Source organism: Pristiophorus japonicus, unplaced genomic scaffold (assembly GCF_044704955.1).
Source record: "Pristiophorus japonicus isolate sPriJap1 unplaced genomic scaffold, sPriJap1.hap1 HAP1_SCAFFOLD_236, whole genome shotgun sequence".
Classification (NCBI taxonomy): domain Eukaryota; kingdom Metazoa; phylum Chordata; class Chondrichthyes; family Pristiophoridae; genus Pristiophorus; species Pristiophorus japonicus.
Window position 1 is genome coordinate 916287 of NW_027252079.1, and position 19627 is coordinate 935913.

At 46.6% G+C, this 19627-nt stretch overlaps 1 protein-coding gene and 1 pseudogene across 1 annotated transcript; one reads left to right on the forward strand and one right to left on the reverse strand.

Annotated features, from left to right (window-relative positions):
- Window positions 1-1455: 1455 nt before the first annotated feature.
- On the reverse strand, window positions 1456-9263 carry LOC139245790 (zinc finger protein 16-like). The gene is made up of 2 exons (XM_070871300.1): window positions 9019-9263; window positions 1456-3155 (listed from the first exon to the last, which is right to left on the reverse strand). Exon 2 carries the CDS (start codon window positions 2844-2846, stop codon window positions 1779-1781), a length of 1068 nt encoding a protein of 355 aa, XP_070727401.1. The 5' UTR covers window positions 2847-3155; window positions 9019-9263; the 3' UTR covers window positions 1456-1778.
- Window positions 9264-13483: 4220 nt separating this feature from the next.
- LOC139245791 (zinc finger protein 551-like) lies at window positions 13484-18497 on the forward strand (annotated as a pseudogene).
- Window positions 18498-19627: the final 1130 nt, after the last annotated feature.

Sequence of the window (19627 nt, forward strand, 5' to 3'; positions counted from 1 at the left end):
AGTGCTGGGACCTCAGCTATTTACAATATACATTAATGATTTAGATGAAGGAATTGAATGTAATCTCTCCAAGTTTGCAGATGACACTAAGCTGGGTGGCAGTGTGAGCTGTGAGGAGGATGCTAAGATGCTGCAGGGTGGCTTGGACAGGTTGCATGAGTGGGCAAATGCATGGCAGATGCAGTATGATGTAGATAAATGTGAGGTTATCCACTTTGGTGGCAAAAACATGAAGGCAGAATATTATCTGAATAGTAACAGATTTGGAAAAGAGGAGGTGCATCGAGATCTGGGTGTCATGGTATATCAGTCATTGAAAGTTGGCATGCAGGTACAGCAGGCAGTGAAGGAGGCAAATGGCATGTTGGCCTTCATAGCGAGAGGATTTAAGTATAGCAGTGAGGTCTTACTGCAGTTGTACAGGGCCTTGGTGAGGCCACACCTTGAATATTGTGTAGTTTTGGTCTCCTAATCTGAGGATGGACATTCTTGCTACTGTTGAGGGAGTGCAGCGAAGGTTCACCAGACTGATTCCTGGGATGGCAGGGCTGACATATGAAGAAAGACTGGATCGACTAGGCTTATATTCACTGCAATTTAGAAGAATGAGAGGGGATCTCATGGAAACATATAAAATTCTGACGGGATTGGACAGGTTAGATGCAGGAAGAATGTTCCGGATGTTCGGGAAGTCCAGAACCAGGGGTCACAGTCTAAGGATAAGGGGTAAGCCAATTAAGACTGAGATGAGGAGAAACTTCTTCACTCAGAGAATTGTGAACCTGTGGAATTCTCGACCACAGAAAGTTGTTCAGGCCAGTTCGTTAGATATATTCAAAAGGGGGTTAGATGTGGCCCTTACAGCTAAAGGGATCAAGGGGTATGGGGAGAAAGCATTAAATGGTGGTGCAGGCTCGAAGATGCCGAATGGCCTACTCCTGCACATATTTTCTATGTTTCTGTGAGCGAGCAAAAATCTGGCAGTTGGACTATAATGTGGTAAAATGTCAGCTTATCCCCTTTGGTAGGAAAAAGAAAAAACAAAATTATTATTTAAATGAGGACTATTGCAAAATGCTGTTGTACAGATGGATCTGGGGATTCTTATACCTGAAACTCAAAAAGTTAGCGTGCAGGTAAAGCAAGTAATCAGGAAGGCAAATGGAATGCTGGCCTTTATTGCAAGGAGGATGGAGTATGAAAGTAGGGAAGTCCTGCTACACCTGTACAGGGCATTGGTAAGACCACACCTGGAGTACTGCGCACAGTTTTGGTCTGGACTTGTCTCTATTCCCGTGCCGAGGGGATTGCTACACCAGACGGGAGGGGCAACATTTAGGGACACTGATTCCCCACCAATTCCCATTCCCTTTCTTTCTGGTGGATAATGGAGGGGCCACTGTGTGTAATGTGCAAGTCAGTAAGAATCATCAGCAAGCTCTTTCTAATTGGACATTTTATTCAGTAGAAACTTTCACACACTATTGCAGATTTTGTACCAAAAATCAATTTAGGATTAAAGTAAAAGTTCATAATTTTATTGCAAACTAACTTTCTGTTGAGAGTTGCTGAATTAAGGGGAAAGATAACACACAGCGTTTCTTAAATGGACACTGCAGCCCCGAGAACACAATCAGCAATATATCCAGAATATTAAAGTCCAGCCCAGTTATAGGGTTATTAACATCAGCAGAAACAAACCCCAACTGTCAGAATGAACATGATTCAGTCGGGATGTGATTAACAGCAGCGATAACAGCAGATTCCAACCCCTGCAGTCACTTGTGAACTCGCTGGTGTCTCAGCAGGTGGGATGACCGAGTGAATCGCTTCCCACACTCTGAGCAGGTGAATGGCCTCTCCCCAGTGTGAACTCGCTGGTGTGTCAGCAGGTGGGATGACCGAGTGAATCGCTTCCCACACTCAGAGCAGGTGAATGGCCTCTCCCCAGTGTGAACTCGCTGGTGTTTCACCAGGTTGGATGAACAAGTGAATCCCTTCCCACACTCAGAGCAGGTGAATGGCCTCTCCCCAGTGTGAACTCGCTGGTGTGTCAGCAGGGTGGATGACCGAGTGAATCGCTTCCCACACTCAGAGCAGGTGAATGACCTCTCTCCAGTGTGAACTCGCTGGTGTGTCAGCCGGTTGGATGACTGAGTAAATCCCTTCCCACACTCAGAGCAGGTGAACGGCCTCTCCCCAGTGTGAACTCGCTGGTGTTTCAGGAGGTCAGATGACCGAGTGAATCCCTTCCCACACTCAGAGCAGGTGAATGGCCTCTCCCCGGTGTGAACTCGCTGGTGTATCAGCAGTGTGGATGAAGTAACGAATCCCATCCCACACTCTGAGCACATGAACGGCCTCTCCCCAGTGTGAACTCGCTGGTGTGTCAGCAGGTGGGATGAACAAGTGAATCCCTTCCCACACTCAGAGCAGGTAAATGGCCTCTCCCCAGTGTGAACTCGCTGGTGTTTCAGCAGTTGGGATGAACAAGTGAATCCCTTCCCACACTCAGAGCACGTGAATGGCCTCTGCCCAGTGTGAACTCGCTGGTGTATCCGCAGGTGGGATGACTGAGTAAATCCCTTCCCACACTCAGAGCAGGTGAACGGTCTCTCCCCGGAGTGAACTCGCCGGTGAGCTACAAGTTGGGATGACCCAGTGAATCCCTTCCCACACTCGGAGCAGGTGAACGGCCTCTCCCCAGTGTGACTGCGTCGATGAATTTCCAGCGTCGAAGGTGATCTGAATACCTTCCCACAGTCACCACATTTCCACGGTTTCTCCATGGTGCGGGTATCCTTGTGACTCTCCATGGTTGGACGATGGGTTGAAGCCTCGCCCATACACACAACTCGTTTACAGTTTCTTCGCGCTTTGAATGGTGCGATGTTTTTTCAGGCTGTGTAACTGGTTAAAGCTCTTTCCACAGGCAGTACACTAGAACACTCTCACTCGGGTGTGTGTGTGTCTCGGTGCTTTTCCAGTCACACTGATGTTTGAAATCTTTCCCAACAGACAGAACAGGCAAACATTTCTCCTTCCACTTTCAAAGGCCGATGATATTCAGGTCCTGATGAATCGATTGACTCCGTCAGATCTTGACGTGATGTTTGGTTTGTGTTTCCTGTCTGAAAATCTCCGCTTCTAATATTCTGTGAAAGGAGATAATAAAATTCATCGCTGTCAGTACAAGACAAAAATTCAGGATACACACATCTAGTTTCCATGGAACATTCTTTCCTCTCTTGTTCTTCCAAAGCTGTAAATCCCTGTCCCACACATTGTCCCTCCTGTTGTGCTGAAATCCAAACCATCGCACATTTCTAGACTGTTTCTCCTCCACTCCCAGTTTTCACCACCAATTCTGGCTGGGTTCAGTTCTACACTCACTGGTTCCCCTCCCTCTCCACCCCTGAAGGTGCTGACTATGGCTAGGCCCAGTTCCACATTCACTGGTTTCCCTCCCTCTCTTCCCCTAAAAGTGCTGACTCTGGCTTTGAGGAACAGGGTGAATGAAGGGGAACCAGTGGACGTGGTGTATTTGGACTTCCAGAAGGTAATTGATAAGGTGCCACATAAAAGGTTACCGCACAAGATAAAAGTTCACGGGGTTGGGGGTAATATATACGCATGGATAGAGGATTGGTTAACGAACAGAAAACAGAGAGTCGGGATAAATTCTCGGGTTGGCAATCAGTAACTAGTGGGGTGTTGCAGGAATCAGTGTTGGGCGCCCATCTATTTAAAATCTAGATTAATGAATTGGATGAAGGGACCGAGTGTAATGTAGTCAAGATGGGAGGAAATGCAATGTGCAAGGAGGACACAAAAAACCTGCAAAACGACATAGACAGGCTAAGTGAGTGGTCAAAAATTTGGCAGATGGAATATAATGCACATATAACATCACATAGTGCGCACAATGTCACACATCAGACGGTGCGCACAGTCACACATCACACAATGCGCACAGTCACACATCACATCGTGCACGTTGTTACACATCACACACCGCGCACATTGTCACACATCACACCTTGCACATTGTCACACATTACACCGTGCACATTGTCACACATCACACACCGGGCACATTGTCACACATCACACCGCGCACATTGTCACACATCACACCGCGCACATTGCCACACATCACACCGTGCACATTGTCACACATCACACACCGGGCACATTGTCACACATCACACCGTGCACATTGTCACACATCACACGGTGCGCACACTGTCACACATCACACCGCGCACATTGTCACACATCACACGGTGCGCACACTGTCACACATCACACCGCGCACATTGTCACACATCACACGGTGCGCACACTGTCACACATCACACCGCGCACATTGTCACACATCACACCGCGCACATTGTCACACATCACACCGCGCACATTGTCACACATCACACGGTGCGCACACTGTCACACATTACACACCGGGCACATTGTCACACATCACAATGTAACCCTACTTTTTAAAAAAGGAGGGAGAGAGAAAACAGGGAGTTATAGACCGGTCAGCCTGACATCGGTAGTGGGCAAAATGATGGAATCAATTATTAAAGATGTCATAGCAGCACATTTGGAAAGAGGTGACATGATAGGTCCAAGTCAGCATGGATTTGTGAAAGGGAAATCACGCTTGACAAATCTTCTGGAATTTTTTGAGGATGTTTCCAGTAGAGTGGACAAGGGAGAACCAGTTGATGTGGTATATTTGGACTTTCAGAAGGCTTTCGACAAGGTCCCACACAAGAGATTAATGTGCAAAGTTAAAGCACATGGGATTGGGGGTAGTGTGCTGACGTGGATTGAGAACTGGTTGGCAGACAGGAAGCAAAGAGTAGGAGTAAATGGGTACTTTTCAGAATGGCAGGCAGTGACTAGTGGGGTACCGCAAGGTTCTGTGCTGGGGCCCCAGCTGTTTACATTGTACATTAATGATTTAGATAAGGGGATTAAATGTAGTATCTCCAAATTTGCGGATGACACTAAGTTGGGTGGCAGTGTGAGCTGCGAGGAGGATGCTATGAGGCTGCAGAGTGACTTGGATAGGTTAGGTGAGTGGGCAAATGGATGGCAGATGAAGTATAATGTGGATAAATGTGAGTTTATCCATTTTGGTGGTAAAAACAGAGAGACAAACTATTATCTGAATGGTGACAGATTAGGAAAAGGGGAGGTGCAGCGAGACCTGGGTGTCATGGTACATCAGTCATTGAAGGTTGGCATGCAGGTACAGCAGGCGGTTAAGAACGCAAATGGCATGTTGGCCTTCATAGCGAGAGGATTTGAGTACAGGGGCAGGGAGGTGTTGTTGCAGTTGTACAGGGCCTTGGTGAGGCCACACCTGGAGTATTGTGTACAGTTCTGGTCTCCTAACTTGAGGAAGGACATTCTTGCTATTGAGGGAGTGCAGCGAAGGTTCACCAGACTGATTCCCGGGATGGCAGAACTGACATATCAAGAAAGACTGGATCAACTGGGCTTGTATTCACTGGAGTTCAGAAGAATGAGAGGGGATCTCATAGAAACGTTTAAAATTCTGACGGGTTTAGACAGGTTAGATGCAGGAAGAATGTTCCCAATGTTGGGGAAGTCCAGAACCAGGGGTCACAGTCGAAGGATAAGGCGTAAGCCATTTAGGACCGAGATGAGGAGAAACTTCTTCACCCAGAGAGTGGTGAACCTGTGGAATTCTCTACCACAGAAAGTTGTTGAGGCCAATTCACTAAATATATTCAAAAAGGAGTTGGATGTAATCCTTACTACTAGGGGGATTAAGGGGTATGGCGAGAAAGCAGGAATGGGGTACTGAAGTTGCGTGTTCAGCCATGAACTCATTGAATGGTGGTGCAGGCTCGAATGGCCTACTCCTGCACATATTTTCTATATTTCTATGTTTCTATAATGTAGGAAAGTGTGAGGTTCTGCAGTTTGGCAGAAAAAAATTCGAAGAGCATGTTATTATTTAAATGGAGAAGAATTTGCAGTACACCGGGACCTGGGAAGTCCTGCTGCATGAAACACAAATGGTAAGTATGCAGGTACAGCAAGTGAACAGGAAGGCCAATGGAATCTTGAACTTTATTGCAAAGGGGATGGAGTATAAAAACAAGGAAGTCTTGCTACAGTTATACGGGGTATTGGTGAGGCCACACCTGGAATACTGCGTACAGTTTTGGTTTCCATATCTAAGAAAGGATATACTTGCTTTGGAGGCAGTTCAGAGAAGGTTCACAAGGTTGATTCCGGAGATGAGGGGGTTGACTTATGAGGGAAGGTTGAGTAGGTTGGGCCTCTACTCATTGGAATTCAGACGAATGAGAGGTGATCTTATTGAAACGTATAAGATTATGAGGGAGCTTGACAATGTGGATGCAGAGAGGGTGTTTCCACTGAGATGGGGAGACTTGAAGTAGAGGGCATAATCTTAGAATAAGGGGCCGCCCAGTTAAAACTGAGATGAGGAGGAATGTCTTCCCTCAAAGGGTTGTAAATCTGTGCAATTTGCTGCCTCAGAGAGCTGTGGAAGCTGGCTCATTGAATAAAGTTAAGACAGAGATAGACAATTTCTTAATCGATAAGGGAATAAGGGGTTAGGGTGAGCAGGCAGAGAAGTGGACCTGAGTCCATGATCGGCTCAACCATGATCGCATTAAATGGTGGAGCAGACTCGAGGGGCCGTATGCCCTACTCCTGCTATTATTTCTTATGTTCTTATGCTGACTCTGTCTGGGTTCAGTTCTACACTCACTGGTTCCCCTCCCTCCCCTCCCCTGATGGTGCTGACTCTGTCTGGGTTCAGTTCTACACTCACTGGTTCCCCTCCCTCCCCTCCCTTGATGGTGCAGACACTGGCTGGGTTCAGTTCTTCAATCACACGTTTCCCACCCTCTGCTCCCCTAAGGTGCTGACTGTGGCTGGATTCAGTTCTACACTCACTGGTTCCCCTCCCTATGCTCTCCTGAATGAGCTGGATCTGGCCGAGTTCAGTTCTGCACTCACTTGTTCCCCTCCCTCTCCCTCCCCTGATGGTGCTGACTCTGGCTGGGTTCAGTTCTACACTCACTGGTTCCCCTCCCTCTCCTCCCCTGAAGGTGCTGACTCTGGCTGGGTTCAGTTCTACACTCACTGGTTCCCCTCCCTCTCTTCCCCTGATGGTGCTGACTATGTCTGGGTTCAGTTCTACACTCACTGGTTCCCCTCCCTCTCTTCCCCTGATGGTGCTGACTATGTCTGGGTTCAGTTCTGCACTCACTGATTCCCCTCCCTCTCCTCCCCTGAAGGTGCTGACTCTGGCTGGGTTCAGTTCTACACTCACTGGTTCCCCTCCCTCTCTTCCCCTGATGGTGCTGACTCTGGCTGGGTTCACACTGGTTCCCTTCCCTCTCCTCCCCTGAAGATGCTGACTCTGGCTGGGTTCAGTTCTACACTCTGGTTCCCCTCCCTTTCCTCCCCTGATGGTGCTGACTCTGGCTGGGTTCAGTTCTACACTCACTGATTCCCCTCCCTCTCCTCCCCTGATGGTGCTGACTGTGGTTAGGTTCAGTTCTGCACTCACTGGTTCCTCTCCCTCTCCTCTCCTGAATGAGCTTGATCTGGCAAGTTCAGTTCTACACTCACTTATTCTCCTCCCTCTCCCATCCTCTGGCTGAGTTTAATTCTACAATAACTGGTTTCCACTCAAGTGCTGGTTAACTTAGATCTGCTCCTGTGTAATGAGATAGGATTAATAAACAATCTCCGAATAAAGGAGTCCCTTGGAATGAGTGATCATAACATGGTTGAATTTCAAATTCAGATGGAGAGCGAGAAATTTGGATCTCAAACCAGCGTTCTAAGCTTAAATGACGGAGATTACATAGGTATGAGGGCAGATTGGGCAAAAGTGGACTGGAAAAATAGATTGAAGTGTAGGATGGTTAAAGTGTAGGGCCAAATTACAGCAAAATTCTAAAGGGGCAAAGTGTGTTCAAAAGACAAGCCTGAAGGCTCTGTGCCTCAATGTGAGGAGTATTCGGAATAAGGTGGACGAATTAACTGTGCAGATAGCTGTTAATGGATATGATGTAATTGGCATCACGGAGACATGGCTCCAGGGTGACCAAGGCTGGGAACTCAACATCCAGGGGTATTCAACATTCAGGAAGGATAGATAGAATGGAAAAGGAGGTGGGGTGGCGTTGCTGGTTAAAGAGAAAATTAACGCAATAGTAAGGAAGGACATTAGCTTGGATGATGTGGAATCAGTATGGATGGAGCTATGGAATACCAATGGGCAGAAACCGCTAGTGGGAGTTATGTAAAGAACACCAAACAGTAGTAGTGAGGTTGGGGACAGCATCAAACAAGAAATTAGGGATGCGTGCAATAAAGGTACAGCAGTTATCATGGGCGATTTTAATCTACATATTGATTGGGCTAACCAAACTGGTAGCAATGCGGTGGAGGAGGATTTCCTGGAGTCTTTTACGGATAGTTTTCTAGACCAATATGTCGAGGAACCAACCAGAGGGCTGGCCATCCTAGACTGGGTGAGGTGTAATGAGGAGAGAATTAATTAGCAATCTTGTTGTGCGCGGCCCCTTGGGGATGAGTGACCATAATATGGTAGAATTCTTTATTAAGATGGAGTGACACAATTAAGGTGAAGATAGGCACATTTTTGAGCGATAAGGGACTAAAGGGTTATGGGGAGCGGACGGGGAATTGGAGCCGAGTCCATGATCGGATCAGCCATGATCTTATTGAATGGGGAGCAGGCTCAAGGGGCCAAATGGCCTCCACCTGCTCCTATTTCTTATGTTCTAGAGTTTCCCCTCCACTCCCAGTTTTCACCACCGATTCTGGCTGCGTTCAGTTCCTCAATCACTGGTTCCCCTCCCTCTCCTCCCCTGAAGGTGCTGACTCTGGCTGGGTTCAATTCCAGACACTGACATCATTCACATTGTTCCTGCACCAAGATGGCCGCGCATGTGCTGTGCTACTCACTCAATATTGATGGAGGACCGTTGAACCTGACTTCCTATACAAAGATGGCCTCCGTTAGCTAGGGCCTGTGGCCGGGAGAAAGCCCCGAAGCTGCAACCGCTGATATTCCGGTTATTATTTCCGGCTTGCGGCGGGCACCGGTTGTTTATGAAGCATCCCGGGCTCCCTGGTGGTCCATTACTCCGCTCCTTCCCGCTGAAAAGGACACTTCTGAAGAGCCTTTCAAAAACATGCTGCCTCCACCATTACCCGCACCGCGCCTGCTCCAAAGCCCACCCACCAGAACCTGCGCCTGCGCACTGAGCTCCTGCAATCTGAGCTGGAATTTAAAACCCTGTACAAATGTTGAATAAAGTATCTGTGTTTCAAACAGTGTTTCGAATATTTGATTGCTCCGTGATCACAGGGCAGGGAGGTATTGCTACAGTTCTACAGGGCCTTGGTGAGGCCACACCTGGAGTATTGTGCACAGTTTTGGTCTCCTAACTTGAGGAAGGACATTCTTGCTATTGAGGGAGTGCAGCGAAGGTTCACCAGACTGATTCCCGGGATGGCGGGACTGACATATCAAGAAAGGCTGGGGGATCAAGGGGTATGGCGAGAAAGCAGGAATGGGGTACTGAGGTTGCATGTTCAGCCATGAACTCATTGAATGGCGGTGCAGGCTCGAAGGGCCGAATGGCCGACTTCTGCATCTATTTTCTATGTTTCTATGTTTCTATGTTTCTACCAGTTGATATTCCATTTTAGTGCTTTTTCTCAATCTAACTTATGTCACTTCTCACCTAGTTTGCCTTCTATCATATCAAACCCCAAACTTGTTCTGGTTGAGGTCCTATGAGACGATTTTAGGGAGCAAGGAGCTAAATTAAAAAGTAGGACCTCAAAGATAGTAATCTCAGGATTGCTACCAATGCCACGTGCTAGTCAGAGTAGGAAGCACAAGGTAGCTCAGATGAATATGTGGCTTGAGCAGTGGTGCAGAAGGGAGGGATTCAAATTTCTGGGATATTGGAACCAGTTCTGGGGAGGTGGGACCAGTACAATTGATCTGCACCTGGGAAGGACCGGAACCAATGTCCCAGGTGGAGTGTTTGCTAGTGCTGTTGGGGAGGGGTTAGACTAATATGGCAGGTGAGGCCTCACTAAGGCCCTGCACAACTGCAGTAAGCCTCCCTGCTCCTATACTCAAATCCCCTAGCTATGAACGCCCACATACCATTTGCCTTCTTCACCACCTGCTGTACCTGCATGCCAACTTTCAATGACTGATGTACCATGATACCCAGGTCTCGTTGCATCTCCCCTTTCCTAATGTGCCGCCATTCAGATAATATTCTGCCTTCATGTTTTTTCCACCAAAGTGGATAAGCTCACATTTATCCACATTATACTGCATCTGCCATGAGTTTGCCCACTCACCTAACCTTTTAAAGTCACCCTGCAGCCTATTAGCGTCCTCCTCACAGCTCACACCACCACCCAGTTTAGTGTCATCTGCAAACTTGGAGATATTACACTCAATTACTTCATCTAAATCATTAATGTATATTGTAAATAGCTGGCATACCAACATTGAGTCCTGCGGCACCCCACTAGTCACTGCCTGCCATTCCGAAAAGGACTCGTTTATCCCGATTCTCTCCTTCTTGTCTGCCAACCAGTTCTCTATCCATGCCAGTACATTACTCCCAATACCATTTGCTTTAATTTTGCACACCAATCTCTTGTGTGGGACCTTGTGAAAAGCCTTTTGAAAGTCCAAATACACCACATCCACTGGTTCTCCCTTGTCCACTTTACCAGTTACATCCTCAAAGAATTCTAGAAGATTTGTTAAGCATGATTTCCCTTTCATAAATCCATGCTGACTTGAACTGATCCTTTTACTGCTTTCCAAATGCGCTGTTATTTCATCTTTAATAATTTATTCCAACATTTTCGCCACTACTGATGTCAGGCTAACCGGTCTATAATTTCCCGTTTTCTCTCTCCCTCCTTTTTAAAAATGTGGTGTTACTTTAGCTACCCTCCAGTCCATAGGAACTGATCCAGAGTCGATAGACTGTTGGAAAATGATCACCAATGCATCCACTATTTCTAGGGCCACTTCCTTAAATAGCCTGGGATGCAGACTATCAAGCTCCGGGGATTTATCGGCCTTCAATCCCATCAATTTCCCTAACACAATTTCCCACTAATAAGGATTTCCTTCAGCTCCTCCTTCTCGCTTGACCCTTGGTGCGCGAGTATTTCCGGAAGGTTATTGGTGTCTTTCTTTGTGAAGACAGAACCAAAGTATCTGTTCAACTCGTCCGCCCTTTCTTTGTTCCCCATTATAAATTCACCAGAATCTGACTGCACGGGGCCTACGTTTGTCTTCACTAATCTTTTTCTCTTCACATATCTCTCGAAGCTTTTGCAGCCAGTTTTTATGTTCCCAGCAAGCTTCCTCTCAAACTCTATTTTCCGACTCCTAATGAAACCCTTTGTCCTCCTCTGTTGAATTATAAAATTCTCCCAGTCCTGGCATTTGCTGCTTTATCTGACCAGTTTATATGCCTCTTCCTTGGATTGAACACTATATTTAATTTCACTTGTTAGCCACGGTTGAGCCACTTTCCCCATTTTATTTTTACTCCAGACAGGTATGTACAATTGTTGAAGTTCATCAATGTGATCTTTAAATGTTTGCCATTGCCAAGCCACCATCAACCCTTTAAGTATCATGCACCAGTCTATTCTAGCCTATTCATATCTCATACCATCGAAGTTACCTTTCATAGGAACAGGAGTAGGCCATTTAGCCCCTCGAGCCTGCTCCACCATTCAACAAGATCATGGCTGATCTGAACTCCCACTAGTATTTTCAGCCCTTTGGTATTCCGTAGCTCCATCCATACTGATTCCACATCATCCAAGCTAATGTCCGTCCTTACTATTGCGTTAATTTACTCTTTAACCAGCAACGCCACCCCACCTCCTTTTCCATTCTGTCTATCCTTCCTGAATGTTGAATACCCCTGGATGTTGAGTTCCCAGCCTTGGTCACCTTGGAGCCATGTCTCCGTGATGCCAATTACATCATATCTGTCAACAGCTATCTGTGCAGTTAATTCGTCCACCTTATTATGAATACTCCTCGCATTGAGGCACAGAGCCTTCAGGCTTGTCTTTTTAACACACTTTTCCCCTTTAGAATTTTGCTGTAATGTGGCCCTTTTTGCTTTTTGTCTTGGGTTTCTCTGCCCTCCACTTTTACTTTTCTTCTTTCTACTCCTGCATCCTACTCCATTCATCTACACTCACTGATTCCTGGTATTGTTGTTGATGTACAAAATTCTAAATAAATGACACTGCCCTCTAAACAGCAATTAATTACAATTGTTGACATTTACAATGTTTTTGCTTCAGCCCCTATTCTACTTCCCTCTGCCTCCCTGCATAGGTTCCCATCCCCGTAACCCATCCCCAAGAGCACTAGCAAACACTCCCCCAAGGACATTGGTTCCAGTCCTTCCCAGGTGCAGGTCAATTGTACTGGTCCCACCTCCCCCAGAACTGGTTCCAATATCCTAGGAATTTGAATCCCTCCCTTCTGCACCATTGCTCAAGCCACGTATTCATCTGGGTTATCCTGTGTTTCCTACTCTGACTAGCACGTGGCATTAGTAGCAATTCTGAGATTACTACCTTTGTGGTCCTACTTTTTAATTTAGCTCCTAGCTCCCTAAATTCGTCTCGTAGGGCCTCAAACAGAACAAGTTTGGTGTTTGATATGATAGAAGGCAAACAAGGTGAGAAGCGACATAAGTTAGATTAAGAAAAAGCACTAAAATGGAACATCAATTGGTCTCCTGTGATCACGGAGCAATCAAATATTTGAAACACAGATAATTTATTCAAAATTTATGCAGGGTATTAATTTCCAGCTCAGATATAGGGGTTATTATGATCATCAGAAACGAACAAGAGCTGCCAGAATGAACATGGTTCAATACCCAATGCAATCACAGTAAATCCTGTTCTATTCACAAATGCAGCCTTTCTCCTCAGCCCATTTAAAACTGAGATGAGGAGGAATTTCTTTTCTCAGAGGGTTGTAAATCTGTGGAATTCTCTGCCCCAGTGAGCAGTGGCGGCTGGTTCATTGAATATATTTAAGGCGGAGATAGACAGATTTTTGAGCGATAAGGGAGTAAAGGGCTCTGGGGAGCCTGGGAAGTGGAGCTGACTCTATGATCAGATCAGCTATAATCTTATTGAATGGGGAGCAGGCTCGGGAGGCCGGAGGGCCGACTCCTGCTCCTATTTCTCATGGTCTTATGTACCCAGCATACCGCGCGGGGAAGAATGTGCTGCACCCAGACTACGGGAGCTCAGTGCGCAGGCGCGGGTCCTGGCGGTAGGTGTGGGGCCCTAGGAGCATGCGCGGTGCGGGTAATGGCGAAGGCAACAAGTTTTGGACAGGCTGTTGAGAAGTGTCCTTTTCAGCGGGACGGAGCGGAGTAATGAACCAGCGGAGAGCCGGAGAGGCTTCATAAACAACCGGTGCCCGCCGCAAGCCCGGAATAATAACCGGAATATCGTCGGTTGCAGCTTCGGGGCTTTCTCCCGGTCACAGGCCCAGGTTAACGGCGGCCATGTTTGTGTAGGAAGTCAGGTTCAACGGTCCGCCATCGATATTCAGTGAGTAGCACAGCACATGCGCAGCCATGTTGGTGCAGGAACAAAGTGAATGATGTCAGTGTCTGGAACTGAACCCAGCCAGAGTCAGCACCTTCAGGGGAGGAGAACCAGTGAGTGGGGAACTCAACGCAGCCAGAATCGGTGGTGAAAACTGGGAGTGGAGGGGAAACTCTTGAACATAAGAAAAAGGAGCATTTGAAACCCTTGAGTCTGCTCCCCATTCAATAAGATCATGGCTGATCCGATTATGGACTCGGCTCCAATTCCCCATCTGCTCCACATAACCCTCTACTCCCTTATCGCTCAAAAATGTGTCATTCTCCATCTTAATAAAGAATTCTACCATATTATGCTCAATCTTCCCCAACGGGCCTCGCACAACAAGATTGCTAATTAGTCCTCTCTCATTACACATCATTCAGTCTCGGATGGCCAGCCCTCTGGTTGGTTCCTCGACATATTGGTCTAGAAAACCATCTGTAAAAGACTCCAGGAAATCCTCCTCCACCGCATTGCAACCAGTTTGGTTAGCCCAATCAATATGCAGATTAAAATCGCTCATGATAATTGCTGTACCTTTATTGCACGCATCCCTAATTTCTTGTTTGATGCTGTCCCCAACCTCACTACTACTGTTTGGTGTTCTTTACATAACTCCCACTAGTGTTTTCTGCCCTTTGGTATTCCGTAGCTCCATCCATACTAATTCCACATCATCCAAGCTAATGTCCTTCCTTACTATTGCGTTAATTTTCTCTTTAACCAGCAACGCCACCCCACCTCCTTTTCCATTCTATCTATCCTTCCTGAATGTTGAATACCCCTGGATGTTGAGTTCCCAGCCTTGGTCACCCGAGAGCCATGTCTCCGTGATGTCAATTACATCATATCCATTAACAGCTATCTGCACAGTTAATTCGTCCACCTTATTCCGAATACTCGTCGCGTGAGGCACAGAGCCTTCAGGCTTGTCTTTTGAACACACTTTGCCCCTTTAGAATTTTGCTGTAATTTGGCCCTACAATTTAACCGTCCTACACTTTAATCTATTTTCCCAGTCCACCTTTGCCCAATCTGCCCTCATACCTATGTAGTCTCCATCATTTAAGCTTAGAACGCTGGTTTGAAATCCAAATTTCTCGCTCTCCATCTGAATTTGAAATTCAACCATGCTATGATCACTCATTCCAAGGTGCTCCTTTATTCGGAGATTGTTTATTAATCCTATCTCATTACACAGGACCAGATCTAAGTTAGCCAGCACTTCAGAGGAGGAGAGGGAGAGGAAACCAGTTATTGTAGAATTAAACCCAGCCAGAGTCAGCACCATCAGGGGAGGGGAACCAGTGAGTGCAGAACTGAATCCAGCCACAGTCAGCACCTTTAGGGAGCAGAGGATGGGAAAGTGTGATTGAAGAACTGAACCCAGCTAGTGTCCGCACCATCAAGGAAGCAGAGGCTGGGGAACCAGTGAGTGTAGAACTGAACCCAGCCAGAGTCAGCACCATCAGGGGAGGGGAGGAGGGGAACCAGTGAGTGCAGAACTGAACCCAGACAGAGTCAGCATAAGAATATAAGAAATAATAGCAGGAGTAGGCCATATGGCCCCTCGAGTCTGCTCCACTATTTAATACGATCATGGTTGAGCCGATCATGGACTCAGGTCCACTTCTCTGTCTGCTCCCCCTAACCCCTTATTCCCTTATCAGTTAAGAAATTGTCTATCTCTGTCTTAAATTTATTCAATGACCCAGCTTCCACAGCTCTCTGAGGCAGCAAATTGCACAGATTTACATCCCTTTGAGGGAAGAAATTTCTCCTCATCTTAGTTTTAAATGGGCGGCCTCTTATTCTAAGATTATGCCCTCTAGTTCTAGTCTCCCCTATCAGTTGAAACATTCTCTCTGCATCCACCTTGTCAAGCCCCCTCATAATCTTATACGTTTCAATAAGATCTCCTCTCATTCGTCTGAATTCCAATGAGTAGAGGCCCAACCTTCTGAACCTTTCCTCATAAGTTAACCCCCTCATCTCCGGAATCAACCTTGTGAACCTTCTCTGAACTGCCTCCAAAGCAAGCATATCCTTTCTTAGATATGGAAACCAAAACTGTACTCAGTATTCCAGGTGTGGCCTCACCAATACCCCGTATAACTGTAGCAATACTTCAATGTTTTTATACTCCATCCTCTTTGCAATAAAGGTCAAGATTCCATTGGCCTTCCTGTTCACTTGCTGTACCTGCACACTAATGTTTCATGCAGCAGGACTCCCCAGGTCCCGTTGTACTGCACATTTTTCTCCATTTAAATAATAACATGCTCTTCAAATCTTTTTCTACCAAACTGCATAACCTCACACTTTCCAACATTATACTCCATCTGCCAAATTTTTGCCCACTCACTTAGCCTGTCTATGTCTTTTTTCAGGTTTTTTGTGTCCTCGCACATTGCATTTCCTCCCATCTTGGCTACATTACACTCAGTCCCTTCATCCAATTCGTTCATCTAGATTGTAAATAGTTGGGGTCCCAACACTGATTCCTGCAGCACCCCACTAGTTACTGATTGCCAACCCGAGAATTTATCCCGAATCTCTGTTTTGTTTTACTTAACCAATCCTCCATTCATGCGAATATATTACCCCCCAACCCCGTGAACTTTTATCTTGTGCGGTAACCTTTTATGTGGCACCTTGTCAAATATCTTCTGTAAGTCCAAATACACCACATCCACTGGTTTCCCTTCATTCACCCTGTTCCTTAAAGCTAGAGTCAGCACTTTTAGGGGACGAGAGGGAGGGAAACCAGTGAATGTGGAACTGGGTCCAGCCATAGTCAGCACCTTCAGGGGTGGAGAGGGAGGGGAACCAGTGAGGGTAGAACTGAACCCAGACAGAGTCAGCACCTTCAGGGGTGGAGAGGGATGGGAACCAGTGAGTGTAGACCTGAACCCAGCCAGAATTGGTGGTGAAAAATGGGAGTGGAGGAGAAACGGTCTAGAAATGTGAGATAGGTTTGGATTTCAGCACAACAAGGGGGACAATGTGTGGGACAGGGATTTACAGCTTTGGAAGAACAAGAGAGGAAAGAATATTCCATGGAAACTAGATGTGTCTATCCTGAATTTCTGTCTTGTACTGACAGCGATGAGTTTTGTTATCTCCTTTTACAGAATATTAGAAGGGGAGATTTTCAGACAGGAAACACAAACCAAACATCACATCACATCAAGATCTGACACGGTCACTCCATTCATCAGGACCTGAATATCATCGGCCTTTGAAAGTGGAAGGAGAAATGTTTGTCTGTTCTCTCTGTGGGAAAAGATTTCAAACATCAGTGTGACTGGAAAAGCACCGAGACACACACACCTGAGTGAGTGTTCCAGTGCACTGCCTGTGGAAAGAGCTTTAACCAGTTACACAGCCTGAAAAATCATCGCACCATTCACAGTGCGGAGAAACTGTAAACGTGTTGTGTGCGTGGGCGAGGCTTCAACCCATCGTCCAACCATGGAGAGTCACAAGGATACGCGCACCTTGGAGAAACCGTGGGAATGTGGTGACTGTGGGAAGGTATTCAGATCACCGTCGGAGCTGGAAATTCATCGACGCAGTCACACTGGGGAGAGGCCGTTCACCTGCTCAGAGTGTGGGAAGGGATTCACTGGGTCATCCCAACTTGTAGCTCACCGGTGAGCTCACACCGATGAGAGACCGTTCACCTGCTCTGAGTGTGGGAAGGGATTCACATGTTCATCCATCCTGCGGATACACCAGCGAGTTCACACTGGAGAGAGGCCATTCACCTGCTCTGAGTGTGGGAAGAGATTTACTCAGTCATCCCACCTGCTGACACACCAGCGAGTTCACACTGGGGAGAGACCGTTCACCTGCCCTGAGTGTGGGAAGGGATTCACTCGATCATCCAACCTGCTGACACACCAGCGAGTTCACACTGGGGAGAGGCCATTCACCTGCTCAAAGTGTGGGAAGGGATTCACTACATCATCCAACCTACTGACACACCAGCGACTTCACACTGGGGAGAGACCGTTCACCTGCCCTGAGTGTGGGAAAGGATTCAATGTGTCACACAACCTTGTAAATCACCAGCGAGTTCACACTGGGGAGAAGCCGTTCACCTGCTCTGAGTGTGGGAAAGGATTCACTTGTTCATCCCAACTGCTGAAACACCAGCGAGTTCACACTGGGGAGAGGCCGTTCACCTGCTCTGAGTGTGGGAAGCGATTCACTTGTTCATCCCAACTGCTGAAACATCAGCGAGTTCACTCTGGGGAGAGGCCGTTCACCTGCTCTGAGTGTGGGAAGGGATTCACTCAGTCATCTGACTTGCTGAAACACCAGCGAGTTCACACTGGGGAGAGGCCGTTCACCTGCTCTGAGTGTGGGAAGGGATTCATTCGGTCATCCACCCTGCTGATACACATGCGAGTTCACAAGTGACTGCAGGGGTTGGAATCTGCTGTTATTGCTGCTGTTAATCACATCCCGACTGAACCATGTTCATTCTGACAGTTGGGGTTTGTTTCTGCTGATGTTAATAACCCTATAACTGGGCTGGACTTTAATATTCTGGATATATTGCTGATTGTGTTCTTGGGGCTACAGTGTCCATTTATGAAACGCTGTGGGTTATCTTTCCCCTTAATTCAGCAACTCTCAACAGAAAGTTAGTTTGCAATAAAATTATGAACTTTTACTTTAATCCTAAATTGATTTTTGGTACAAAATCTGCAATAGTGTGTGAAAGTTTCTACTGAATAAAATGTCCAAGTAGAAAGAGCTTGCTGACAATTCTTATTGACTTGCACATTACACACAGTGGCCCCTCCATTATCCACCAGAAAGAAGGGGAATGGGAATTGGTGGGGAATCCGTGTCCCTAAATGTTGCCCCTCCCATCTGGTGTAGCAATCCCCTACTTTCATACTCCACCCCCCTTGCAATAAAGGCCAGCATTCCATTTGCCTTCCTGATTACTTGCTGTACTTCCATACTAACTTTTTGAGTTTCAGGTACAAGAACCTCCAGATCCCTCTGTACCACAGCATTTTGCAATAGTCCTCATTTAAATAATCATTTTGTTTTATCTTTTTTCTACCAAAGGGGATAACCTGACATTTTACCACGTTATAGTCCAACTGCCAGATTTTTGCTCGCTCACAGAAACATAGAAAATAGGTGCAGGAGTAGGCCATTCAGCCCTTCGAGCCTGCACCACCATTCAATGCTTTCTCCCCATACCCCTTGATCCCTTTAGCTGTAAGTGCCACATCTAATCCCCTGTTGAATATATCTAACGAACTGGCCTCAACAACTTTCTGTGGTAGAGAATTCCACAGGTTCACAATTCTCTTAGTGAAGAAGTTTCTTCTCATCTCAGTCTTAATTGGCTTACCCCTTATCCTTAGATTGTGACTCCTGGTTCTGGACTTCCTGAACATCCGGAACATTCTTCCTGCATCTAACCTGTCAAATCCCGTCAGAATTTTATATGTTTTCATGAGATCCCCTCTCATTCTTCTAAATTCCAGTGAATATAAGCCTAGTCGATCCAGTCTTTCTTCATATGTCAGTCCTGCCATCCCAGGAATCAGTCTGGTGAACCTTCGCTGCACTCCCTCAATAGCAAGAATGTCCATACTCAGACTAGGAGACCAAAACTACACAATATTCAAGGTGTGGCCTCACCAAGGCCCTGTAGAACTGCAGTAAGACCTCACTGCTATACTCAAATCCTCTCGCTATGAAGGCCAACATGCCATTTGCCTTCTTCACTGCCTGCTGTACCTGCATGCCAACTTTCAATGACTGATGTACCATGACACCCAGGTCTCGATGCACCTCCCCTTTTCCTAATCTGTCACCACAGATAATATTCTGCCTTCATGTTTTT